The sequence below is a fragment of the Mugil cephalus genome, chromosome 8 (genome assembly GCF_022458985.1).
Source record: "Mugil cephalus isolate CIBA_MC_2020 chromosome 8, CIBA_Mcephalus_1.1, whole genome shotgun sequence".
NCBI lineage: Eukaryota > Metazoa > Chordata > Actinopteri > Mugiliformes > Mugilidae > Mugil > Mugil cephalus.
In genome coordinates, this window is record NC_061777.1 from 9,770,099 (window position 1) to 9,797,590 (window position 27,492).

Sequence of the window (27,492 nt, forward strand, 5' to 3'; positions counted from 1 at the left end):
TGCCATTTATTTTCAGCTGGTGTCCGTGAAACCCAACACATGACCAGGCACCGTTAAACATCATGTCAGTTTGAAACTACAACGATCCAAAGTTGAACGTAGGGAGCGGATTTTTTTTTTGTATGAATAAATTTGTATTTATGATCATTTTCAAGCTTTATTTAACAAAAGAAATTTAGCCCAATCCACAGTCCACAGTATAATTGGCCGTTTCTGAATACTTTTGGTTTTATTGTTGTCTCAAAGAACACTACAGGAAATCTTTCCTGCCTCCAGCCTTACGCCTGTTCAACTCTTCATCTGTATGTGACAGATAACACTCTTTCCTAAATCCTAAAATCACACTAAAACCATCAAATCCGAGTAGGAAAATTTAGATTTTTCACCGGGGAAAACCACAAACATGTTTCATGAACCATTTTTAAAACTTAGAATGCAAATCTAAAGTGTAAATTTCAGAAGCTTATGAACAAATTTAGCAAACAACAAAGCTATTTATAACTATTTCCATTAAAATGTTTACAGGTGTAACAATAAGTAGTAATATCTAAAAGTCCCTCTCTGGCTTCTCTTTCTTTGGCTGGGAAAAGGGAAGGGACCTGTGTCAAGTTTTGTTTTTGCTTTCGAGCATTTGAAGCTGGCTAGCGATCTCCGCTTGCTAACGTTTTGCTTTTCACAGTTTCTCGTGTGCAGCAGACACGCACCAGCATGACGGCAATATTCAGGTAAAAGTGTGGTGTAAATTATTTATAGTAAGTCTAGTTTTACTTGGTCTGTCAAGACAATTTAAAAACTGGTATATAGATTGAAAAAGTTAAAATGGAGATTCAGTGTCTTGGTGCTACACCGTCTTAAATTGGTCACGTGATTTGGACGCACCGGCCCGTCCGTCGACTCCAGAGGGTTAAACTGGGGCTGAGTGATTAATTGTATATGCACTTATATTGGAATATAATATAGCATGATTTTCATACCTCAAACGACACGATTACATGGTGGTCACGTGACTGGAGAGCGCCAAAGCTCTTAACTTCAGCGTCAGGCTGAATGAACAATCTGGAACTGACACGACTGGCACGACATTAGAGGAAAATCAAGTCCCTTGTCTGTAATTATTTTGGTTTAAAAAAGAAGACGATGTTGCACAGCATCACTGGGCTCAAAATGTAGACGTAGTGGACGCATGCATTGTGGGCTTAGTGGGAACTAAGCTATGCTGCACTTTTGTTTTGTTGTTGTCCTTGTAGCATGTTAGCATTAGCGATATAAAATGGTGCAATGAGTCTGAAGGAGCAGCTCTTCTCTTTGGCTCAGACATCAAACAGCTGCGTTTGACAATATTTCACTTTTTAACAGTTTTAGACAAATAACGTTCTCTTCTCTGTCGCTGGAACAGTAAAATTAAATAAAAAACTCTGCTGTTGGTGGTACCGTGAGACGAATGTACTGAGACGTTCTGCCCTTAGAGACATGACTAAAGGCCTGAGTGGTTCATTTGTTGCTCCATGAAATTTACCGGTGCTCCTTAATGTGGCAGATTTGTGAATGAAGTACCATGAGGGTAATTCAAAACAGCACTTACCTCTCAGCACAGTGACCCGTGTTCAAAATTGTTCAGCAGTTCAATAAAAATATCATGTATCTTTTAATTTATTTCCAATAAATACGCCCAAAGTATAGCGAAGAAGACTTAATGCTGTACATGTATGTATACATATCAATGATTAAATTTTGTTGAAAAAGAGGATAAAAATTGGATTATTTTCCAAAATCTTCAGCCCTAAATTAAACACACGCAAGGATTTCTGAGTAGGCATCTTTAGAGGAAAAGGCAGAAGCCAAAAATTTAACACAAAAGATTTAATGTCGTCAATATTTCTTTAATTGGAAGTAGAAATTTTGTACTTTATTTCTTTAACCATTAGCGCAGATTACACGGCTCTGGTTTATAAATAGTGATGAATAAAAGTATTCAGTCACACTACACATTAAACAAAAACGGCCCAGTATGCCAAGTTAACACTGCAAATAGATATTTATCTATGCTTCCATTGCATTCCAGACATTAACTTGGAGTTGCCGTGGTCACATGGCAAGTACATTTAAAATGCATTCTCCTTTTAGCACAGTTTTTGGAATTCCACCATCGCCAGAGGAAAGAGTCGCTCTATGCTAAATGCGCCATCCCCGAGCTACTGTCCAACTTTGGTTCAAATAATGTGCTAACAGACGCAAAAAAATATCAGAAGAACTAAAGAGAATGGAAGAAATAAGTATGTGTATGATTATCTTCTCTGGGCTTTGAGCATTTAGGAATTTAGGCAAAATTACAAAAATTACTATTCCTAACTAAACCTTTAACATTGTCCTACCACAGTATATACATAAACAATAACTAACTCATCCTGGTCAATAGGCTGGTGTTGGAGGACATGTTCTACCAGTTCAGTTCAACCTCTAAATATAGTCCAAACTTTCAGTCCGCACCCTTGGCTATTTACAGCTATGTCTCCGCAACTTTGCTGGGCAGCCAACAACCCTAAACACGGAGGTTATGTTTCTGCCAGTGTTTTCCTAAGTTCTAATGTAGACTGGGGACAGAGAATTGAGCTGCAGCACAACAAATTCTTATCTTACCCCATCTTAATCTCTGTGCTGACAAAAAAAAAAGACCCAAAAGATGATTTCACAGGCCGTTTAATTTTATGTTTACACTGACAGCTACTGAGCAACGATGTGCCAACAAAAATGCCCGGTCAAAGTTTATAGAGTCCTTCTAAAACGGCACATGAACACAGGCACGTATACACTGTAAGAATGCCAATCACATATCCGACTTAGGTCAATAGAGTAATTAAAAATAACACTAGATAGATCAATAGATTAAGTCACAAAAGCAGAACAAAAATCTCAGTAACGAAAAACAACACTTCTGCAGACTCAGATTTTAACCAACAATATGCAATGTCCATCATATATTTAAGTATGATATCAGATCATAGTCATCACAGTTTGAGTTTTATACCATCAAAGTGAGAACATCTGTGCAAAGGGGAGTACATTTTTGCAATCTGAGGACATTTTGGTTTGTCCTCACTTGTTTATGAGGTTGTTTGAGGGTTAAGACTTAGGGTTAGACATTTACTTGAGATGGTTAGGGTGAGGCACTTTTGTTGAGAGTTGAGCTCTTGAGGCGCTATCTTTCCGAGGACCGATCTGAGTTTTCACCAACGAAGTATGGACATTAATGCAAAGTGAGGACATTCTTGCCTGTCCTCACGTATTTACAACACTGTTTGAGGTTTAAGACGTGGTTTAAAGGTCACAATTATGTTAGGTCTAGGGTTACATTTAGACACTTAGTTGAGATGGTTAGGGTCTGGGGCTAGGGAATGCATTATGTCAATGAACGTCCTCACAGAGATAGCCATACAAACATGCGTGTATGTGTGTGTGGATGCATTCCAAGTGTCCAGAGGCCATACAAGGCCAAGTTATACAATGCAACAATTCATGGCAGAGGGATGTCGAGCAGCAGGCTCATCTGGTCTAACTAAATGCTCCACTTATAATTATGTACCGCTCATTTTCTGCATTTAAAGTCTTGGCCTTGCATCCACCCTCCCTCCCCCCTCCCCGCTATCTCTCCTGCGCTTAAGCTTCAAGAATCTTGACCGAACGTCTTTTTTTTTTTTTCCCCCCAAGTTTAACAAGTTGCCTTTGTTTTAGCTTTGTTTTTTCTTTGTTTAGATATACCATGACCTGGATGACCAAGGCTCTTCACAGAGAAAGTCTAACATTCTTTCCTCAGCGGCGGAACCAAAGGATTGTAGAAGTGGGCCAAACAGCCCCTTTACTCCAACATGTGGCCTCATGTTTATCCTAACATTAGTCTCCCCCCATTCTCATGCGAAAGCGTCTGTGAAAGCCCTGGCAAAGCTGGTGCTTCATCTCCATCTCATGCACGTTTGTCCCTCATTTCTCTTGCATTCTTAGCCAATTACCAGCTCAGATTCACAGGAAGAGCTGCTTGAACCAATCAGAACAGAGGGAGGCTCAGTCCAGGCCTCCTGGGGTCCCTCAGTAAACATTTAAGGCCCGTGTGGTCAACCCTCCTCCCACTACCTCTGGCCTAAAAAACACACTCACACACAGACCCACACACACACACACACACCTCCACTTGGCACCCCGCTGCAAGCATCATGCCTCTCCCATGTTCCTTCAAATCTAAATTAATCATCAGTGTTTGTTCAGAAGGAGCTGACAAGGGAAATGGGGGAAATAAGAAATAGATGGGGTGGTGGTAGGAGGGTGACGCCAAAGAAAAAGAAAGGTTAGGGGGTGAGGGGTCACATCATGTCTGTGTTAATCCATTCTGCAACTGCAGAGGGAAAGCATGCATGCACACACAAGCACACGGACATTAAGTGATGTTGCAAGCCCAAGTTTAGTTTGAGGTTCTTCCAAAGAACAGTGAAAGACTGAATGTGAGCAGTGTTCAACACGCATTTGCCTTTGCTCCAAAGAGCTAGCGGACCGCACTCGTTTTATAGTTTAAATACGCTCATTTAACTTGCTCCTTTTTTTTGTTGTTGCAAATGTCTGGAGTTGGGAAAGGGGTGTGGTCATTCAGAAACCTTTTTTTAATTTAAAATGCGAGAGCTGTAGGTCTCAACCTAGGTGTGCCAGGTTGGTAGAGATGCGTAATGATGGGAAAAAAAAAAAAGAGAGATTTGCTAGGAGCCATTAACATATAAAGTTGGCTCTAGTGCTTCCAAGGCAATTAAAATCCACTCTTTTTTGATGGTGAGGAAAACAGGAGACACTCAGTAGGAAATGGCCATTCTTATCTCAAATTTGATATTGCTCTCATGGATGAAATTTGTGTCCAAAGGTTAAGGATAAGGCCATTTACTAAGGGTTACTAAGGCACATTTTCACGCTGCAATTAGCTGATTACAGATAAAGAAATGGCAAAATGTATGTGTCTACAGTCAAAGCTACATTATAAAAATCTAAGTGGACAACAGTCAACATGCTTTCTGGGATTCAAGAACCGGAAAACCGGAAGTTTAGAGGTACAGGTAGTGGTGGTATCACGGCTTTTAACAATCTTCGGAGACATTGATTTTGAGTAGCTACTCCTTGTAATTTAGTATAACATGTTGTCATCTTCAGCCAGCTTGAAGTTCTGCTCAGAGTAAAATTAGAGTCCATGTTTTCTTAAGATCCTTCAATTTTGAAGCATTTACAAAACAAATAGCCAGCACTGGGGAACCACCTAACTAATATTGTGTAGATCTCCCTTGTACCTCTAGGCCAGCTGTGGCTTATCAGAGGTCTGCACTGGTCTAGGTGGGTGGTACATCTCCTAGTAACATCCACATAAATGCCACATCCAAAAGTTTCCCAGCAGAATATTGTATTATGACAAGACGGCCAGTGTTATATTGGCCGTCTTGTCATAATACACTTGCCAGTGATTTTATTGCTGTGGTTGACTGGTATACATACAATTTTATACTTATTCTAACAAAAAATGTTTTCAAACTTTTTGCTTTGAGGCCTTAAAAGGGTAGCCAAGGAGGTGTCTAGTACAACAGTGAGGCAATGTACCAAATGAAACCTTGCAAAAAGCTGACAAAGGAAGAGAACACAGTGAACATGGATACGTCAAATACTGAAAAAAAGAAGACCATGAGATCACAAGACCTCAAATCCTCAAGACTTCAATAATAGAGAGAATACACAGATTTTAGCAATCTCTGCTTATGATCAAGATGTGATCATTTGATCGTTGCACTTAGAACAGCCAGGAAAATGCCATTTAGAATTATTTTAGTCTACAACACCTTTCTGTGGCTTTAGGGACTTTAGGCGCCAAATGCACTAATGTGAATATAAGCGCTTCTCAGATTACTTTCACTCGCACTTCACCATGTATTTCATTCATTTCTTTAGGGCCCCTCATTCTTTGCAGTCATTTTCTCTGCAAAAACTCTGATGCTTAATGTTGAACGTCAAGACTCGGACTTCACTGAACTAAGTGAGGGTTAAAGGGAAAATAAAAGAAAAGCTGTGAATCAATTTAGCATGACCTTGTCAATTACTCTGGAATCAGACGCTGCATTACTAGCCAAGCCTACGCAGAAAAAAAAAAATACAGAGCTATTCAGGCTCCGTTTTCTCAAAGAAAGCCAGACAAACTTAATATCCGAAAGGCAATCAACTATAATCATGGAATAAAGCCCGCACGACATTTTTAATGGGCGAAATCTGCGGAAAGGTTCGGGGAACAAGAGCTTTGCATGACAGGTTGTGAAAAGTGAGGCTGACAAATCGGGCGCTGCTGGCAAGAAAAAAAAAATTGCAAACCAATGCAATTGTGAAATAGCTTTGCTAAAAAAAAAAAAAAAAAAAGCGGTAAAAAGCAAGGTGAAAAAAGATCAGTAAATATACTGGTGTTAGAAGAAAGATTCACGCAGGCATCAAGATGGTGAAGATGGAGTTTTCCCTAATAATTGTTGAAAGCTTCTGCTGTACAACTTCGACAAAATAAGTGAATATAAACTTCCAAAAATGTGCAATTTCAAGTAAAGATATGCGGTGCTACAGCCGACTTGAATAGAAACAATTATGCAGTAACGTTTCCCTTGAAGCATCACAAAAGACTTTCTGCACGTCGCATCTGATTGAAGTTCGTGTGGCATCTTCAACAATACATCATCATGGTATTCTTCCTTATTGCACACAATACAGCCACAACATTAAAACCACTGACTGGAGAAGTTAATAACATTCACCATCTTGTGACAATTCAGTGCTCTGCTGGGAAACTTTTAAACCTGGAATTTGTGTGGATGTTGTTTAGACATGCACCACCCACCTAGACCAGACTAGGTACCAACACTCCATAGCAATGACACACCTTGATGGGAGAAGGATGCAGCCTGACACAGACACATGCACAAAAATGGTTTAATTCAAAAAGCAAGAAACACTGTACAAGCGGTTGACCTGGCCTCCAAATTCACTACATCCCAAACTGATCAAGTATCTGTGGGGTGCACTGGACCAAGCCTGATCTACTGAGGCCCCTTCCCCTGAACACATAGGACCCAAAAGGCCCCATTAACAACACTGTGTAGCCAGACATGACAGACAACCCTCAGAAGACTTACATCCATTCTCTGACTGTTTTTGGAGCCCTACACAACATTAGGCAGGTGGTCATAATGTCATGTCTGATTGGGATGAATGATGTTATGAACCATTGCTGTCATTGCTGGAGTTTTAGGTAGTTCTTTAGGTTCTTGTCCAAATGTATTATGATTTATTGGTTAAAAATAGCAGATCTCTGCGTTTCCTTTTAATTATTTTAAGATAAAATGGACCGTGTCTTGGACAAAACAAGCATACTAAAGGTGTCATCTTAGACTATGTGTAGCTATGACAGCCTTTCTTGCCATCTTCAGACGTTTTACAAACCAAACAATCACTGGATCATTGAAAACAACCAGAAAGTGCATTTTTTATTTTGGATATACTTACATCTGTAATCTTTTAAATCCATGACATTTAAAGTGTTTTTTAAGGGATAGCTACTTCAGGCCTACACAAGCCGCAAGTGAATCTACTCTTCATTACATTTTTCTCTCTCTGTGTCTGGCCGCAGCAATGCTAATGTGTGCAAATGCTCTGTTTTTCATTCAGCGGCTATTTGCCATTGACGGATGGCCAGCAGTGACGTCAAGCTACTGCTGTCCGTCAGTCACTGGCAGATAGCGAATGTTTTCATTTCTGATTGTTTATTGATTTTAAAAGACAAGATTATGGCTACAGACCGCCTAAACTAGCCTTAGATCTATCTTGGCTGCTCTGACTGTGACTGGGGCTGCGGCTCAAGTAACGTTGGGAGTAATGTTAACAGTGAGCTCTGTGACGCACTTTTAAATAACCCAGGTACTAAAGTCATCCGATTTGCGACACGAGTCCAGACCGTAGGCAGAAACACTTAGATTTTAGCGTGATTGCTGAAAACGAATGACGTTAGTGAGTGCGTACAGTATTCACAAAGTGCTCTAAGGTCCATTGCTGGGTCTCAACTATTACGCAAGAATCAGGCAAATAGATTTTCTGCCCTCGGCCATCTCCCTCACCGCTAGACTCTTTCTTTAAAATAAACAACATATGAGCACACTTCACCATGAGACTGCATGTTACACCACACATTGATGAAGAAGAGTCCAGACTAGGAGAGTTGTCTAGACAAGAGTCAACAAGAGTGCAACCGCCAGCTTTTCCTAACTGGGACCAGACTACTGGACATACACTTATCGACACGTGTATTTGTGGCGAGGCTATATGTACGGGCACAGTATACATTTTTCATCTGTATGCGTGTGTCTATTTGTAACTGCTCCCAGGCTGAATAACACTGAGATATGGCTACTGAACGGCTCTAACGTCTCCTACTCTTATTTCATAAGAGAGTGTGGAAAACTCAGAGTCAGCACACTGGCATGAGAAGAGCCTCTGCTGGAAGCAGATCAGGTCACACATCTGCAAACCCTGCTTACGTCTGTGCGCATGTGTGTGTGTGGAGGAGGCGAGGGAAGGAAAGAGCGCGTGTTTGTGCGTGTGCCCGTGCACGTGCCGCGCATAAAATCAAGTGCGTGTATCGGAGTGAGAATGGGAACAGAAAGGAATGAGAGGAGTCCAGCGCGGATAGAGGAGAGGTGTCTTACAAAGATCTTAAAATTGATCTTTGTGCTTTGCAGAATTCCACTTGTGCACGCATGGGCTTGCAATGGTGTGTCACATATATCAAAACCAACTGCTGGGAAGTGGCCCCCAAAAAATTGAATCTTTGCATCTGTGACAGTTGCCAAAACGACTGGCTACTCAAACGGCAAATTTAAGAGACAGATAACCCTAATCAATCACAGCTCAAAGTCACAAGTGATGTAATCTGGATTTGTATTTTATTGAGGCATCCTGTTTTTAATGGTACACATCCAGTGCTTAAGGTTATAAGGTTCCTTTACTCAACCCATTTGTAGCTTGGACTAAGTATAGATGTGCAGCATGTACCCGTTCTAATTTGCACTAAACCTGCCATTTCTCTCTCAGTACGTCAGATGCACACAAGCGCACCCGGACAGCCGTCTCTGCAGACCACATTGTGCGTAAAACGTGTAATGGTTTCCAGAGTGCTTTTGAGCTGTCAGAGAGTATAGAACATAACAGCTGTACAAGGAGCGCGGTAGAAGAGAGACACAAACCGATGAAACTAGTAGCCTCATTTATTAAAATGTCTCTTCAGCTACCTGCTGCTGGACGCTACTGCATCAGAACTGCTGCTATTCTGAATGTCCAATTCAGTTTTCTCCGCATTAACGCTGAGCACAAGAATAGACACAATGTCCAGATGAATATTATATAAGAGTGCAGAAAAAAAAATATGATTGACAATACGATTAACAGCACACATCAAACAGCGTGAAAGATATTTGCAGATTTTTCATCACGTGGATTGTGCAGCCATTAATATGAAGGACGCAATTACAAAGAAGACTGTCGTCACGTATGTGAGATGTAACATTGAGAAACAGCAACGACATAACAGACACAACCTGAAATTGACCATCTGCAGGTAGCCAGAGAGTGGAACACGAAAAGCCAAAGTTGAACAACTTTGCACGTTGCATCTCGTCTAGTGTGTCGCATTTCCTAATTAAAACAGCGAGGAGGAAGCATGTTCTCCAGTAGTTAGTGCAACCCTAGAATCAACCTGACGAGGAGCCGACGAATTGAAAAGCTGAAATGGAAAGCTTTAAGACCTGACAAATACGCCGATGGGGTTAGTAGAAATTAGACAAAAGGATAAGGGGAATGCACAGGTTACAAGCTGTCCAACATCTCAGGTGTCAGGCAGGTATGATTCTTTTTTTCTAAATGTGATTCATTTATAATTGCACGACTGAGTGATACTGCTTTGAGGTGGTTCCAGTTCCTCTTTATAATCTGCAGATTTTCCTCTGCTGTTGCTGAAGGTTTAAAGGAATCTTTGCTTACTCTGGCAATTTCTTATTGGATTAATAAATCAGCTGCTCCCCAACAACACAAATACATCAGCAGGCTACTGAAGCAACGAAGCAGCATTAGTTGTGCCAGTGCAGAAACACACGTGGACAATCAAGCAACAATTTCAGAATACCCTGGCTTGAGCTGCTGCTTCCCAAACCACTAAAGAGCCTGATCACGTTTTAAATGAGCCTGCATCAGCATCTCATTTCAGCGCGACGTTTGCCATTTATCAACACGTTGCTCGGTGGAGCGCGCCAAATAAACGCTCCTGCAGATCGTATTAACGCGTAGGATAACTTGCAGGCAACTTTAGAAAGTACACACCCGTCAAATCCAGTCGTAGCCGTCACCTCGTCCCATCACAGGCTGCCCGACAGCTCTCTGCAGCGGATTTCAAGACGACCGCAAGTTTAAGAGATTCTGATGTAGGCTTGTACACAGTGCGCACTTGGCCGTGCACTTGATTACGCAAAATTAATCTTTATGTTTGGTCACAAAATCATTTGCATTGAGTGGCGTGGGGCTGCGGAGGGGGGACAAAGGTAGAGCAATTTAAAACTTCGATTCGTGCCTTAAGCTGCGAAAAACGCGGAGACGTGAGTAAACGCAACGCGTCACACTCTTTAAAAACACATACGAACTTACTTGTTACGGAGTCCCGAGCAGGAGATCTGCAACGACGGCGTGGGTCGACTTTTCAGAAGTTGTTGGTCATCTGATGGCCAGCGCAAGCACCAACAGGCACTGCTCCTTCGCTTCAGTCTGCTCGGCCCCGAGTAAAAAAGATCTCTCCGATTAACACTTAACACATTACCCAATCACTGAATCGGGTGTGTGCCTTTCCTGGTGGAGATTTTTTTTTCTTTGGGGGGGTCTTATTTGCCGCTCAGTTCATCATCCAGCCTACTTGGAGCAATGCGCACAGTATGTCGCTGAAACGGAGAAAGTATGTGTGTGTTTGTGTGTGTGTGTGTGTGTGTGTGTGTCTCACATGGCGGCGAGGCGCCCTCATCCGCCAGCAATCCACTCTGCGTTATGAGGACCGCAGAGGGGGACAGCCGGACAGAAAGACTGCCGGGCCAAACTTCCAAAATAAAACCCCTGTGGTAAGGAGATGAATGCAGCCACGATTTCTGGTAAGAGTCAGTTCAGATGAGGACTGTCATTAAATGTTTTTTTTTTTTGTCCGGAGCTTATAGTAGGGCCTAAAATGAGCCTATTCTCATTCTTCTTATTATAATTATTACTTTACTCTTCTTCTTCTTATTATTATTATTATTATTATTATTATTCTATTCCTTATTAATTTGAATGGTATTTTCCCTGCCCTTGGATTTGAAGCCAAACAAATCCCCTACATTAGAGAGTATTTGTGATTTTGGGATCCACCTACAAAAAAACAAGAAAAAGTTAAATATGACAACTGTAACCTCTGAACTTTACGGATGTCCCGGTGGACACACGGCAGTCCACGGCGTCACTCATTTCTGTGCGCAAATATCTACACCTCTGTCTTCAAACACCACAGCCTGCGAGGGCTCACGTGGAGGGTCCACTGGAGAGGTGACGCCCTGAGAGTCTCGGCCCAGAATCTCAGCTGTCAGCGGATATACGCCCCCGACCCATCGTTTATATGGACGCTCCGCCCCAACACGTGAGCGAGAAAAAAAAAAACACTCCACGCGCCCAGCTGTTGCTGCTGGCTTGCATTTTCTTTCCCTATAGATTTTTTTTTATTGTTATTATTTATTTATTTTTGCACATAAACCACATGCATGTATTTGCATGTGTGGCAATTGTTTCTCTTTTCAGGATTCGAATACCAATCGATGGTCCTCCCAAGACCAACATCCATCACTGCAAACGGAATCAATTGCCTTATTAAAGCTAAAGGAGTGGAAGTACAATTTTTTGCTGAACTGGATCCTGCAGTGTGCGCCTACGTGTTGTGAAGTGAGGTCCTACAAAGTTGAGTGAACTCTCGCTCTCTAAATGTGCTAACAAACCAGTGTCGTGTCAAGGCCTTAGACCAGTTCTGTGATGAAGTGTGCTGCAGGCAATCCCAAGAACACAGAAGTAACAACTTTAAAGCAGAGATTCAGCTAAGGAATGCATACTGACACTGGCAGGAAGGCTGGGTGTCTATTCCCCAGCTCCCATGCCCTTTTTTTTTTCTTACTGCCAAAGCACTGAGCGGCGTTGACATAATTTGTGATGGGACAGCAGAGAAAAAGGAATTGGCCTGTCTGAACCGGGCGGAGTGGCTCTTGTATTTTTATATCCCTGCTCTCCACTTCTCGTTAACAAGATCCACAAGTTATGGCACGGCTTTCCCGAGTCCTCCGACTGCAGCGCGCATAAAAACACTTGATGAGACGTCAGGGCTGCTCTCACATAAATACTGTAAATGATCACTCGTAGCCCTGGACCTGAGATGGCGGTAATGAGGTTTAGCCTGCAGGAGTAGTTCACGGTACACAATAACCTTGTGCACCTTATTCTATGTTTAGGTGATAATAAAATCAATCTCCAATGTGCTCGTCTTTCCCAACACGCTTCTTGGCGTTAATTTAAAGACAAAAAAAAACGAAACACTGGCAAACAATTTAATTGACCCTTGAACAAGTTCCTGTATTAGTGAGGAAGGTGTCCGGGAGCTCTGATTGGAGGAGAGTGGGGGCGTCCAGTTAAACCCTTTGTCACTGAATCATGTGGACTTCTGCCGTATTGAATGTGACAGCAGAACAAAGCATCTGGCCCACATGCTGATGCCACCGTGAATGCTCTGGGGGGCTGGATCAGGGCCCCCCCATGAGCTTTCCGCCAAAATGAGCTCTCAGGCTATCAAAACAATTTAGTGACATCCGTTCTTTGTCATTTCTGTGATTATTCGATGCGTTCAAAGCTGTAGGTCACTAACCGTGATGTCATTTCTGCAAAGAGGCATTAGAAAATAATTTGCACCACATTTTGAGCCCGGTAGTGCTTTCATTTCTGGAAGTGTTTCCATATTTATTTATTGAAGCCAACAAATGTGTCTGGAGCCGAAAGTGCCCCTGGTTTTCCCCCGTTTATGAGTTTACATAGAAGGTGGGAATAGGTCAAATATAGCTTGATTTTAAATGCTAACAAGCTGGCGATGTAACTTTGTTACTAAGTAAACAACCACTGACTGGAGAAGTAAATAACATTGACTACTTTGTAAGAATACAGTGTTCTGCTGGGAAACTTTTGGACCTACAATTTATGTGCATGTTACTACCCACCTAGACCAGACCAGGCACCCCCTCCCCATAGAACCGACACTCCTTGATGACAGCAGCCATCTCCAATAGGATGCAGCCTCATACACAGAGGCCCCTCCCCTCAACCCACAGGACCCAAAGGCGTTGATCGTCGTACAGTAGCTGAGCTGTATCAGGCTTTTTTTGTTTTTTTTGCCTCCAAAGAACCTCTCTTTTCTCCATTTTCATCTGAACTTGGGAATTGATTACAGTCGTCTACACTGTGATGGTCATCTAACAACGTTTTCAATGTCTGTGCCACCTAACCGAGTCGCTTCAGGCAACACAAGTCCCAGCCGTGTTCCTGTAATTGGGTTTCTGCAATCGCATGCCTTTCAGTAGCCAAGTAATTTGTGTTTGTCGGCCTGTTTTTATTTTCCACATAATCAAAGAGTGTCCTTTGTGTCATCCCCTTCAAGTCACTTGTAAACGCGTTTAGCGCAGTTTCAAATCGAAGTGTGGCCATTTACAACTATGTCAGCCCCTCGGTGACTATTGGATTAGGATATAAGGAAGGGCATGGCTACAGGGAACACACACACACACACACTTGTCCACAAAGAAATAACAACAACAGCAAATGTAATGTCACAGTGTTCCTGATTCCATGCCGTCTTTAATACGGAGCTGCTGGCAAGCTCAAAGTGTTTCACAAATAATCCGCTATTAATACTTCTGAGGCCCAATCCAATATCATGAGTCTCTAACCTGCCACATATATGACAGCAGGAGGTAGGTGGGATGGACACAGTGGAGTGGGGAGGAAATTGAAGTGAATTGGAAAGATTGCATGGGATGAGTAAGATCCACAGAGTATCAGCATGAGAGCCCCACCATGTGCAAAACAACACAATTAAGAGGGACGCTTAGCCTAATCAGTGAATGCATCATGCAAATTATGTTATTTTTTTTCAATGCCTTCTTTAATCTCGGCTGTTATCGCAGAATACAAATCAGGGACTTAACTCTAATGAAAGGAGGGGAGAGTGAAGAAGAAGGACAGTGGTTAACATAGAGATGCTCTTATAAAAGAAAGAAGTTTGTTGGAAGTATTTAACCCTTTGAGCAGTATTTGGATATTTGGTAATAGCAGTGACTTTGCGGTGAAGTCGCTTCTTCTCTCCTCTTTGCATCTACTCCATAGACTGCATAAAATTAGGACAGCAAACTGCTCCTCTAAAGTGAAGCCAAAGTCAGTAGAGCTCCCCCTGGTGACTGGCAGCAATATAGGTCATAAACTCCATCTCTTCCACGTTGGTGGATGGGACTTGACCTAATTAAAAAAAAAAAAAAACTAAGATACAGTTAAAATGATTAGTTTTTAGTCATTTTAGGTAGTTGCTTATAAATATAATGCTGATGCATGTTCAAGTGTCAAGTGTTGTTTTAATTAGTTATTTGACACTATAGAAAGAGGATACAGGACATAATGGTGACCATCCGTTGCCATGGCAAAAAAAATACAAGTAAGTAAATACAGTGTATAATCCAACATTTCCTTGTAACTGATAGAGGTAGAGGCAGAGCATAGTATTAATTAAACAAAACATGCATGGCCATGAGTCTGGCCAGGTCATTGATATTGCGGTTGGCTCCGCTCTCAGACTGTACTGCGGACTCGGGCTCCAAAGTCGCAAGATAGCACTGTCTGTTTCCCCGGGAAAATACCGTCAATTTCACCAGTGCAAGGAAGTGGGGACACGTCATCGATATTTGTACAGTTTATACTCTGCTCCTGCTGTCTGCTAATACTGGTTCTTCACAAAACTCAGCGTTTGACTTATTCTGCTGAAAAGTTGAATGAAAACCAACTCAAACAAGGACATTGCTGGGCATGAAAACAAATACTGTACGTCCAGGCTGCAAGACGACCTCCACTGAGCAGCTGGGAAAGCCTCCAGGAATACACCTCTGGCAAAATATCCTTCATGTTATGTAAGTAAATAGTGTAGACTGTCTATGAAATACTACTGAGTATTTTTTTTTCTTTTCTCTAGACTCTAGTGCAACTCCATAAATTGAACTGTACTGAGGTCTGTTGCATGCAAACAGGCACACATCTGTATCACTTGGCATTACCCCAGGATTAAATCTGACTTTTTGACTCTGCATTTTGTCACATTTTCAAAACACTGCATCCTTGGTGTTTCTATACACATCTTAAAATGCACGCTGCAGCTGTGGGCCTCATGCGCCTGTTAAGTGTCTCGGGTCAGTAAATAGAGGTTTCTTCTTCGTCTTTATGAGGCCCCTCAGTGATTAGAGAAGACATGAGGCAGCTGGAGGTCTGGTACTCATTTCACCCTTCCAAATCATGACCTGAGGACCTCCCCCCACCAAACCTCAGCTGCCATTATGGCCGTGTGTGTGTGTGTGTGTGTGCCAGTGGTTCACAGTTTGTGGTCCAGCAGTGGATCCAACAGCCACGATTTTTACAATACAGTTTCTGTCCTTTCACCTGCATTAACATAAAATACCTCTAAACCCACTGCTCACCCACCTTTTCATTCATTCATTCAGAGTGGAGCCACAAACATATGTCGTCATGCACGCTGCCAGTGCCATACGGCGGTAGTTCTCTCTCTCTCTCGATGGTCTACGTCAGGATTACAGAGTAATAACAAAGGATTAGGGAATGTTTTCCCCATGTTCCCATGGTTCATGCACTAGCTTTTTTTTTTTTTCATGCGGTTCACGTTCATTGTTGGAAAGTCATTGTTGAGCAGACAAGAGGACACACACATGCACACACAGGTACACACAAATGCAACAGTGGAGTGAAGACCAAAGTGAAAGACATCCTGTTTACAGAGAACAGAGGTGAGTGGAGATAAGAAAAAGTCGGTTCTGTTGCCCTCAGAAGCTGACACATACACACATATATGCACACAGAGGCAGACTCTTCCATCATTTCCCTTGAAATAACGTGACCAGGTAAAACAAAACAAAAAAACAAAAGAGAATCAATCTCCGCTTCACCACTGTTCAGTGGAGCTTTAATGCACCCAAATTGCACCAATCACTGCCTTATTCTAAAACTGTTTGTGCATGAAAATCACCGTCGAGGCTAAGGAACCCTTTTGAGGTAAGGGCTGGTGGAGGGAACACGCTTTTGCCAGTGATTTGTGGTTACCTAGGGGACTAGAACGAAAGAGCATCAGTGAAGCACATTATCTTGTCATGCCTTACATGCTGCAGAAATGATCCTATTGTAACCATTAAAGCATGTGAGCACCGCCACCGGAGATGGTGAATATAAAACAAGTTCCAGTTTTTCCAAGGACAAATCACAACTTAAACATAACATGGGAGAGATGTGGTCAGCTTGCTTTGGCTTTACAAAATCCAACACGAGGTGTTTTGTACACCATCACGTTGTGCAATTTAGCTGTGGTTGTCTTCATTCATTCAAGTGTGTTTGCCACTGAAAATGTAATGTGCTAAAAGCAACTAAATCACATACTGTAGCTACTACCAGTAGCGCCCCCTGGTGATCGAAGCTGGCCATTCTTTCAAGCTTGCAGACACAGATGTGCACACAAGGGTTCAACTTTAAACCTTAAAAAAGGAAATACCTTCCACCACTCGCATCATTTTATCAAGGATAAAAGATGTCGATTAGACAGAAGTACGAATGATTAAATATAGTTTATTGACTATTAACAGGCATTTAGAAAGGGCCTCATCACGAGAACAAATCTGCAATTACTGGAAGGGCTTGTGCAACAAATACAGTATGTAAATGATCAAAGTCATGGAAGTATTAAACATTCATCAAAATTCTGCACTCCTTCATTGCATAAACACAAATAACTTCTCTATTGTCTATAAATGAAATTGATTGTATCATATCTCATCTCTAAAAATCATGTCTTCACAATATATGTGCAAAAAGCATCAATCAGAATCAGAAGGCAGTTTATCTTTTTGTATAACGGCTGTTGGTACACACTCCCTCCTATAAAATCTAGAGGTCAGGAGTTAAGGAACAAGGTTTGTTCTTGGCAAACAGAACGCACATTTCACACATTACCATCACAAAATTATCAACCTAATAAAACCTAAAAAAAATCCTATTTTTACCCATTGGGCCACCTGACTAGTTAGGACCTCTCCATGCCATCTCATGATATGCAGCTTTTCGCATTTTGTTTTTATTTGCTCCTTGTCATCAGTTTCTGCTTTTCTGTGGTCCTTCATCGGCAAAAGTGATTCAAGCGTTTTTTTGCCCTGCTGCTTTGTAGAAAATAGTGATCAATAAAGGCCGTTTGCAGTGTTGCTGTGAGGCTCCCAGGTGTTCGTATAACCTCATAGCCTACTGCACACTATTCATATATGTCTTTCTGTAAATAATAACAGCGTCTGTATTAGGTCTCCGAGATGAACACCTATTGCTACTGCTATTAATTTAATTCCTTGGGCAGCACTCCAGCCACTGGGACATTCAGTGCACACATGGTTCCCATAACTCAGGAAATGCTGTAGTGTGTATTTGTGTCAGCGTGACACAGCAAGGGGATCTGTGGTATTAGTTTATCTGGCGGCAGCGTTAGGGACCTGGCTGCCATAGACTTTGACTCCAGAACATCTTAACAACCAGGAGATGCCATCCAGGAGACCTGACAGGGACTCTGCCACTGTATCCTGCACCTGTTTATGAAAGAGAAACTCAGTTTAAAGATCTTACAAAAGAGATACTGGAGGATGTTAATTCAGTGGCAATGTCAAGAAATTACCATCCAGCGGTTAGACAGGTGAGGCAGGCCGAGCCTCTTTGCCATGTACACGCAGGGAGTTCGATACCTGGCCCTGGCTCTGTCTGTATTTTGCTGGCCGGCGGTCGCAGTTGCCTCCGGTTGCTCTCTGGAGACACAGGAGAGCACCAATAGAGGCTTGGATGTGGAACCTCCAGCGCAGCTGAGCACAGCCCGAATCTGGGCCACCTCAGACGGCCCTTCGCCTATTGAACACATTTTTTATGCAATGTTGTGCCAATTGATCAAAAACCAACGTGGGTGGTGTGACAAGGTAACAAGAGAGGACCAAATAAAAATAAAAGAAAACTGACCTGTTATTTCACCTTTCCCAGCCTCTGCATTGGCAACGTAGATGAAACCATCCACCACCTGGCACGCTTGCTGAACCTGAGCTGCAGGGGTGTACACCGGGCGGCCTGAGTCATCAGTTCCTTCTAAAGTAAAGAGTTTATTGTTGATGCTCTGCTGCTGCACTCTGGCTCTTTCCCTCTCTGCTCTGCAGGCGCAAAAACACGAGGTTTGAGAACTGTAGCTGCGTTGCCAGTAAAGAAGAAGAGCGGAGATGGCGACTCACGCGGTAACTTCGAATTCAATGTGCTTACCTGTTCGTCGAATACAGAGTCAGGACGTTGAATTTGTGTTGGTTGTTGAACATGTAACTGATCCCTGAGCCAATGCCTTAAACAGATAATTACAGGAGGTTGACAGTGGTTTTGGGGATGTACCTTAGCTATCTGGCATGCAGCATTAGCGAAATGGTGCCCAATACTGTCATCTAGTGGTTGAAAAATACAGCCGTATATGGATTCTTACCTATAAACTAAATTGTTTGCATGCATAATAATTTAATTCCTGCTTCTGAAGAAAGACTTCACAGCTGATTAAGGGGAAGTTTTGTTACTGCTAGGTTACTAATCTGAAAAAATAAATAAATACAAGAAGCTTATACTTCATCACAAGCGTCAAACATCAGCGACAACTCACCATTTATCTGTCTTTGCGGAGTGCCTGACACGGGAAGCACATCTGGGGCGTGCATGAGCCTCGTGACTAAAGAGACATCCAGCTGCTCCATGCCAGGGCCGAACATGGCATAGCGAGGTTCAGACGACGGCACCAGAGACTGAAGGAAAGACGTCACGACCTGATACGTGGGCCGCGTGGGAAGCCATTGCTGCCTGCAGGATGGGCAGCCTTTCAGGTATCTGCCAAGAATAAACTGGAATCAAAAACCTTTCTCGAAATTTCTTTGCAAGCAGGCCTTGCGACGGGTAAGGCAGCAAAAGACACCCACTCTGACATGTAGTCAAATTTCAGTGTTGTCCCTTTCTCTTCTCCCTCTGCTCTGTTGTCCAGGCTATCATCTTCACTGATCAGAGGTGCATCCAGCAGCTTCAGGTCGGGCATGGACAAATGATCGATGGAGGGCCAGGTGGGCATGTCCCGGAACAGGAAGTATCTCCACAGTAATGGATCTCTAACCATGGCTCTCCAGTACCGACTGGTGGCTCCCAGGACGCAGATATTCGCAGGAGACAGAAAGGTCATGATCAGGAACTGTACGTCCACCTCCAGGAGGAAGTTACACACATGATTAAATTTACATACACACTGGTATGTCCCCAGCTAACAACCTGTATGCTTTGTTAAAGAGAACCTTAGAAAAACTAATATTAGCACAGTGTAATTATACTCCAGAGGTAATTAACAAAGTAATTAAACTAAATAATTAAAGATTGTGATATTACACAAAACATACACAAATTTGTACAAAAATGTTTCTTTCCACTGCTTGACTACCACAGAAACAAATTAATACACGTGTTTCACTTTCTTCATGTCATCAGAGTAAATGCCCTAACCTGTCACCAGTAAAATAAAAATAAATATAATTAGTCATCGGTTGCCTCTGTTTAATGCTGCACCTATAAGGATGACTTGTCAAAAACTACGGCTGAAAGTTTCTTTGAGCTCTTGAAGACCCGATATTTGTGACGTCACAACTAGCCAAAAAAACAAAGCTATCATGAGCACGCGTGGGGAAGCCTTAATTGCGCAACACTGGGAAAATGAAAATTGCCTGAAATTTTTCTCAGTGAGGGGAAAGAAATACATTTGAACTTAAAATAATAAAAATAAAAATAATAATGCAAAGGAGTGTGTTGTTCTAGTAAAACGCTGTTTTACTCTATATTTTTGACATGCCTGTAGGACCTTAATAACAGTAAAAAGATAATTAAATAAAATTTACTTTACCGGCAAGCTGTCCAGAAATCCCCACTGTTGCTCTTCTGTGTCCGTGTCAGCACCGGCTGTCAATTCATCTTTGACAACTTTATCTGGAAAATATCGGTCTCTGAATCGTCTGAGGCTGCGAATCACGACAGACTCGAGCTGCTGGATCTTTTCGGCCATGACTCCAGAGATCTGCGCTTTTTAACAAGCAAAACAAAACTCTGGACCCAGGGAGAGGGGGGACAACAAATCTGCGTTCCCTTTGCTCTCACTTCCTCATTGATGGCAGAAGTGGGGCATTATGGGTACTGTAGTTCACACGACATTAGAAGGCTGAATATAAATGAAGACAGATACAAAGATTTGTAATGCAAATTAGTGTTTTTCTTAAAACAAAGCACGTGTTTATTGTCAGCGAGGACATAAAAAAAAAGATTTTCGTCCAAACAACAAAGATTTTCTAATAATAGTTAAACCATCAATATTATTCAAGTGGAAGAAAAATTGAACTTGCAATAGATAGAAATACAAGTGGGGCATTACAAAGCTGGTATGGACAAACTTATGAACATACTTCAGACTGGTCATGAAAATACATCATGTCAAACTGCTCTTTGCCTTTTTGTGTGTGTATGACCACACACCTATATATAATGGATGCTATGATAAGATATTAAAGGCAAAACAAAATGGCAACAAAACAATAAATAAAATGTTAATGTGCAATGTCTTATTTCCAGCTGGATTATCTTTAAACTTTTAACAATTTTAAAAATGAAAAAAACAAATGTCATTGTTTTGTTTTTTTAATAACCTCTTTATAGTTATATTAATGTTATCTTAACACATTCTTCGAGCAAACCAAGTGCCCTAGTAAACAGTCTGGAATCAGGATGATAATTTTCTTATTTTTTTCCTTCGCCAAACAGGGCAAATAATTATTCAACAAGCTCCTGTGCAGCCCCCCTTTTTACACAGCCTGTCTTATACTTTCTAACCTCTCTTTGACCTGTAGCTTTGGCCTGGGCCGTTTGGCATAGGATTAGGATGCCTGCAGACACTGATCCAAAGACTCCTCTCTTCACTTACACCTTCTCCCTGTGCCTCCCCTTAACCTTCCACAACATTACATCCCATCCGATGGGTTCCACTTTTATTTGGGATTGACACATTTTAATACTGAACTTAAATCTGTGCCTCAGGGCAATTTCGGAGGAGCGGCTTGGTTCACTGTAAAATACTAAGGATTTCCTTGGCATTTTCTGTGTTCCAGCCTTGGCCCTGCAGAGGACCCTCACAGGCAAGCACGTATTTGTTGAGAATCTGTGTGCCAATGTCCCGAAACTGGAGGCGATCTTCTTTGCGGTCCATAGTGTCAGCGCTGCAGTCTTCGTACTTGACTGCCCAGAAACACATTTCCCCGATGTACATCATCGTCAGCAGATGTGTGTCTGAGAAGATGCCTGGTCGGAAGGGAAAGCGTGTACTGAGTATGGGCGAATGGAAGTAGCAAAACAGTTTTCAAACGTTCAGCAATAATTAGCATCACGTTTACCTTCAGATAAGATGCTTGCTGTAGCAGAGTCATGGAGCACCACACCATCGTTGAGCTTCACAGAGTTTCTCACCTGCAGCATCCGCATCAGGTAGCGCACACCTTCCTGAATACACTGTGTCACATTGTTGCAGAATATCAACATGAGCCAAAAACAACACTGCAAATTAGAAGGTTTCCATCAAAACATTTTCTTTGGTAGAATAACCAATACTTAATAAATCTAATTTGGACTTGGCAAACTGTGGTACCTTAAGGAAAGTGTCCTTGTTTTTCTTGATCCACTGTTTTCGTTGATGAAGAGTGTGACAGTACATGTACAGTAGAGCTCCACGTCTCCAGTACAGGCATTCCAACAGCTCCAAGCCCAGCACAGACTGTACCTATCAGGGACCATAAATACTTCCATCACACAATGCAATGATACGTAATGGAAGTAATGGAACTATTTCGGTCTACAAGTGCGTGTGGAGGAAATTAAATCCTCATATAGTGAACTACACACAGATAAGTACAGTTACGTCGAACTAACTATACCACGTCATTTTATGATGTGGTTTCTCATCATGATTTCTAAAGGACCTTATTGGGTACATCACTACACAAAACAGTTTGGAGAAACAAACACCTCTTGTGCTGGTGCTAGCCTAGACACCAAAACCTCTGGCTCAGTCAGGTCTTGCAGCAGCTGCTGGATTTTAAATGGTGAACAGTCCTCAGGGAACTCCTGGTCCACAAGTTTATTTTCTTCATAAAAAGTGATGTCTAGAATCACCTATAAATGGCGAAAAACAAACACATATCCACACTCAACTTTGAATGAACTATCACAGTTGTCAGAAACAATTGTTCCTCTAAATGACTAAGTTATTAAATCACAACACAGATCAAGTCACAGATTCAACTCCTAAAGCAGCAGCTCAATAATCAAATGTGTAGAAATAAGCAACAGTTCGAAAGGTAAACACCACCTGACATTGCTGCAACATGGTTTACATGTTATGTTACATTATTAATATCACAGCAGTGCAGTTTCCACAACAGTTCTCCTGCTCGATTTAACTACACCATTGGCTGACCAAGTAACAAACACAGTTTGATCGCATGAACATTCACATGATCTCTAAAGGAAAAATAATAATGATAATAACAATAATAATACTTGAGAGGAGAGGCATTACAATAAATGGAATAAATGGAAATTCCCCCGAAACTCCCTTAACATGGTCTGTGTGGTATATCTAACCACAGATGGCGACTAAAAGTGCAGAAGTACATGTACAGTAGTGTTGTACGGCATAACCTTGGGTTTAATTTGTTCTGATCAAGGCTTTGTATACAAATCATTATGACGTATTTTGCAATACTCTTTGAAGTATTACCGAAAGGATTAATTGAAAGCATCATATATTAAGCAATAGAGGATATTAATTGCAGCTGTAGATAGTTGCTGAAGCTTGATGTACTGTCGTACCTGCGTGTAATCCTGAAGCAGCTTGGAAAGGTTGCTACTCTCTCCTCCTTGTCTGTAAAAGCTTTTCAACTTGTCTAGTATGACAGACGCATTCTGTAAATAGTCATCATCTGTGGAAGAAAAATATGGTTATATATATATATAGGATGTTATATACAAGATGAATTACAAATGTAAAGTCAACAAGATGGCTTTATAACACGATCATTGTCTGTCTGTTTTTTTGTTTGTTTGTTTTACTGTGGACCTTCACTGTGTCCTGAGTAAAGTTTGATTGAATGATTGAATGATTGATTGATTGAGGATCCAGTTATTGATCTTTGACGCGTGAGAATTTAACACAATCTGCATAGCAACAAATCTATAGGACGCAATCCCGAGAGTATCCAGGGCAAGAAATTTGAATTTACACAGTAGACAGGTCTGATGTTGAGCTGCACTGGCTTAACAAAAATATTTCAGCACAGATCAATACGGTCACTTAGTCAGCGTATTCTCTACTCTGGTTTAGTTAGCATTACAGGGCATCATGTTTCACAGCCAGCTGGACGTTTGTCAACAATACCGCATTTTAGCTAACGCTAGCAAACTTACGTTAGCTGCAAACTCGGAAACGCGCAAAAACAAAATATAATCCATCACCAGTAGAGTAAACGCTATCATGACGTTACCATGTCACCATTATACTCGCTCTGGGCGTATTCAACACAACGGGTGTGATCTGTCAGTGTGCATCGTTTCATCAGATTGCAGCTGTTGTTATGGTCGTTGCTAAGCTAAGTTAGCTTGCTTGCTAGTCGGCCAATAAACTAGTAAAGGGTGTCAGCCGCGTACACGGGACACCGGGTGCGAGCACAACACAAAAAAAACACAATGCAAATACCTTGCTTTTCAGCTCTGAGGCTCGAACACTTGATGTCTAACTCAAATATCCTTCTCTCCAACTCGAAACCTTGTCGCCTGTAGTCGTCGGCCATGACTAAAACTATTTGTCACGTGACCCGGGGATTACTCACGTGCTCATAGAAGGTTATTTGTTTCCGATACATCGTCACTGTGCGCACGGGGCACTTATATAAATCCTAATCGCGTGTTACTGCTGTCCCTTCTTGAATTAATTCGTCCTTATATATAGATAAACACACACACATATATATCAGTCATTTTGTATGAGTCGAGCTCTTTGCGCAGGGCTGTGTTGGCGAAAGTGAAAGGGTTAAACTTGAATTAGCCTCCCTATTACTCCACCAGTCAGCCAGCCAATGTCATAGTGGTTCTGTGCTGTTAGCGACTGCCTGTTGAGATGGGATTTAAGGCCTCTTTTTTGAAGGGAACCATTCATTTGAAAGAGCCGTTTTGAAAAAGATAGATAGATAGATAGATAGATAGATAGATAGATAGATAGATAGATAGATAGATAGATAGATAGATAGATAGATAGATAGATTTTTTTATCCCAAAGGAATAATAATAATAATAATAACAATAATAATAATAATAATATAATAATATCACAGTCCAGCACACCACAGTGTAGAAGAGGGCACTAGCCATGACAAAAGTCTGGTTGATTCCAGTAGATATTAAACGATCTTAGTCTCGTATGGCAATAGAGCCAGCTTTGATTTTTCTCATTCGGATAACTCATTTTTATCCAGGAAATAATCACTGGGAGGAATGACAGAATATTTTAAATGATGAGATATTTTTCTCCCACCAATATTGTATGGATTATTCTCAAATATGTATTCTAGTCGTGTTTACCGTTTTCATCATGACCAAATTGCCTACTTTTCTTATTTTGTCTGTTGGAGTTTCCAGCCACTCACTTCAAATCAAGCTTGTCCTCCACTTTCTGAAAACCTCTGTGTGTGGAGAGCTCAGATGATGCCATGCTATATTTGCATGCCACATATGCAACGCAAGAGTACTTTGCTACGCTCCTCCCTTTGTGCATGTACTCTGTCTGGAGCTTGTATGTATCACCTCATCGTTCGTGTTAAAGAGCCGGTCAATAGATTCGGTTCGTTCTTGTACGTCACATCTCCAGCAGCAGGTCTGGTAGAAGCAGCCAACGACAACACACTTAACAACTGCTGTTCAGCCCGAAATCCTCCGACGTCTTCTCGACTCACCCCCTCCCCGTGCGTGCTCTTCAAAACATGGCGGCCCTCAAAGCGTTATGCAGAGCGGACAATATACTCCTCAAAAGCCTCTCAGATCCCCGCAGAACCAAATTAAACTTCGCTAATCGCCAATTGAGCAAGGTCTGTATTTGACGCCAACGCGCTCTGGAAATAATTAGATTGTTTCGCGTGACTGGACGAGATTAAAATGTTAGAATATCATGCACAATTTATTCTCATTTACGACAGTCGAGTTGGAATGAAGACAAACTGAAGTAATTTGCCAGCAGTTCCGGTGTGTATATGATAGGTGACAAGTGACTGTGTGGCCGGTAGGTTATGTTGTGAACTGACCTTAACCTCCTGGCTGCATAACTTGGCGAGCGGGTATTCTCATTGTTCTCATTGTATTTTCTCACCGTATTGTTCGCTGTTGACAATTTTAAAGGGGCTTAATTTAATTCATTTAATTTAATTAATTTAATAGATTTGTGACTTTGTCAGACTCGCAGGTTGCCTTGCAGCACGGTTAATACCTCTAGTATTACCTAGGTTTGCGTTAATTGCTTCCATAATCCACTCCATACCATGCTTTAAATGTGCAAACAAACACAGCACAAAGCTTTGATCAAGATTTACTCGACTCCTAAGAGTGATCGCTGACTGCTTTAGTCTATGTTTATAAATAACATGCAGCATGACTGCAGAAATCCATGTGATAACGTTACCTCACATGGCTACACTTCCTTGTATCTGAGCCACTATCAGGGATATGACTAATGAAAACAAAGCAGCTTGCCAAATATTTCTTTAATGAATGTATTTTACTAGCACAAATAAGGGATTCCTTTTTTCTGCATTCAGAATAAACCTGCCTGATATGTTTGTACAGTTTAAAGTTAAACTGTACAAACATGCACCATGTCGTCTTCTTACTAGAGACACTTTTACTTTCAAGCCTTTTATCCAGTAATACTATAAAGAGTGTGTTATTATTTGAAACGTAATCTGTATCGTGTTGTGTTCTGCTCCCTACAGACCTGTGTGTGCTACTTTTCTGCCTCCACTCAGAGAAGCTCACAGTTCTACTCCGATCCTACGGATGCAGTAAAAGACATCCCTAATGGTGCTACCATTCTTGTGGGAGGTACAGTGCTTTCACAAATAACAAGTTTCGTTGACTACTGTTTTTTTCTTTCTTTTTACTGTGTATATGCATTGGGCTAAATGAGCCAGAACGCTGTGTGGCATGCTGGTTGATTATCATCCGCACACTGAGCGCCCACAAATACCGGAGCTCTTATTTATAGTCAGGTTCAGAGTGACATTGTTAAACATTTTCCATTGTGTCACATTTCAATCTGGGGGAGAGAAAACCAGACATGCACAATTTGACCTTAGTCGGTATAATGTTGACACTCCACACACACAAGATTAAAATTCCCTTAGGCTTGATCCAAGGTTACTGGACTTTCACACTCCCCTGTGTGACTTGTTATAGCGAGAGAAGAGATCATGTGCTATTTGATGTACGTTTTACGTTTGTACATTTCCATGTCCATAATCTACTAGGTGAAAGTTGAAATTGATCACATTCTCTGTTGTTTTTTTTGTTTGTTTGTTTTTTTTACAACCCAGGTTTTGGATTATGTGGTATACCAGAGAATCTCATCAAAAGCTTACTGAAGACGGGTGTTAAGGGCATCACTGCAGTCAGTAACAATGCAGGGTAAGTGTGTGTGCAGCGGTGGAAGCATACTTGATTTGTACGTTTGCGCAATAATAGCTGCGCTCATTCGTCAGAAATAAAACAGCTGAATAGGATTCATTTCCTATTTTTCTTTCAAGGTTTATGAAGTATTCGACTTTGTAGAAACATCAAAGTCTGACTGTCTCTAATGAATGATAGCATGGGCTATTGAAAAAAAGGGATTCAGTTAGAGATATTCTCTCTCTGGTGTAGCTCTTG

At 41.6% G+C, this 27,492-nt stretch overlaps 4 protein-coding genes across 4 annotated transcripts in view; 1 reads left to right on the top strand and 3 right to left on the bottom strand.

Moving 5' to 3' along the window:
* Positions 1-11,087, bottom strand: part of ghra (growth hormone receptor a) — a 36,123-nt gene extending 25,036 nt beyond the window's left edge. The window contains exon 1 of the mRNA XM_047593150.1: positions 10,738-11,087. The gene's annotated coding sequence lies outside the window, so the exon portion shown is untranslated. The remainder of the gene's footprint in view (positions 1-10,737) is intronic.
* A 5,918-nt stretch (positions 11,088-17,005) lies between these two features.
* Positions 17,006-20,634, bottom strand: fbxo4 (F-box protein 4). Its single transcript, XM_047592508.1, has 7 exons — positions 20,390-20,634; positions 19,428-19,702; positions 19,118-19,338; positions 18,736-18,811; positions 18,445-18,629; positions 18,113-18,336; positions 17,006-18,026 (listed from the first exon to the last, which is right to left on the bottom strand). Exons 1-7 carry the CDS (start codon positions 20,546-20,548, stop codon positions 17,910-17,912), a joined length of 1,257 nt encoding a protein of 418 aa, XP_047448464.1. The 5' UTR covers positions 20,549-20,634; the 3' UTR covers positions 17,006-17,909.
* Positions 20,635-20,730: 96 nt separating this feature from the next.
* On the bottom strand, positions 20,731-24,564 carry rimoc1 (rab7a interacting mon1-ccz1 complex subunit 1). Its single transcript, XM_047592509.1, has 6 exons — positions 24,281-24,564; positions 23,398-23,507; positions 22,552-22,698; positions 22,175-22,306; positions 21,924-22,038; positions 20,731-21,831 (listed from the first exon to the last, which is right to left on the bottom strand). The coding sequence occupies exons 1-6, from the start codon at positions 24,372-24,374 to the stop codon at positions 21,596-21,598; spliced, it is 834 nt and encodes a 277-aa protein (XP_047448465.1). The 5' UTR covers positions 24,375-24,564; the 3' UTR covers positions 20,731-21,595.
* Positions 24,565-25,447: 883 nt separating this feature from the next.
* The window catches only part of oxct1a (3-oxoacid CoA transferase 1a), a 38,996-nt gene continuing 36,951 nt past the window's right edge, over positions 25,448-27,492 (top strand). Inside the window, exons 1-3 of the mRNA XM_047592094.1 lie at positions 25,448-25,664; positions 26,562-26,670; positions 27,162-27,252. Of these exons, the coding sequence (XP_047448050.1) occupies positions 25,560-25,664; positions 26,562-26,670; positions 27,162-27,252 (305 nt within the window). The 5' untranslated portion in view covers positions 25,448-25,559. The remainder of the gene's footprint in view (positions 25,665-26,561; positions 26,671-27,161; positions 27,253-27,492) is intronic.

Excerpts from the sequence above, each read along its gene's own strand:
- rimoc1 (XM_047592509.1), bottom strand. The coding sequence starts at position 24,374 with ATGGCCGACGACTACAGGCGACAAGGTTTCGAGTTGGAGAGAAGGATA. Across the intron at positions 22,039-22,174 it reads ACAAGGACACTTTCCTTAAG|TGTATTCAGGAAGGTGTGCG; the intron begins GTACCACAGTTT and ends AATGTGACACAG. Across the intron at positions 21,832-21,923 it reads AGCAAGCATCTTATCTGAAG|GCATCTTCTCAGACACACAT; the intron begins GTAAACGTGATG and ends CCTTCCGACCAG.
- fbxo4 (XM_047592508.1), bottom strand. The coding sequence starts at position 20,548 with ATGGCCGAAAAGATCCAGCAGCTCGAGTCTGTCGTGATTCGCAGCCTC. Across the intron at positions 18,630-18,735 it reads ACTCTGTATTCGACGAACAG|AGCAGAGAGGGAAAGAGCCA; the intron begins GTAAGCACATTG and ends TTGCGCCTGCAG. Across the intron at positions 18,337-18,444 it reads TGGGAAAGGTGAAATAACAG|GCGAAGGGCCGTCTGAGGTG; the intron begins GTCAGTTTTCTT and ends TGTGTTCAATAG.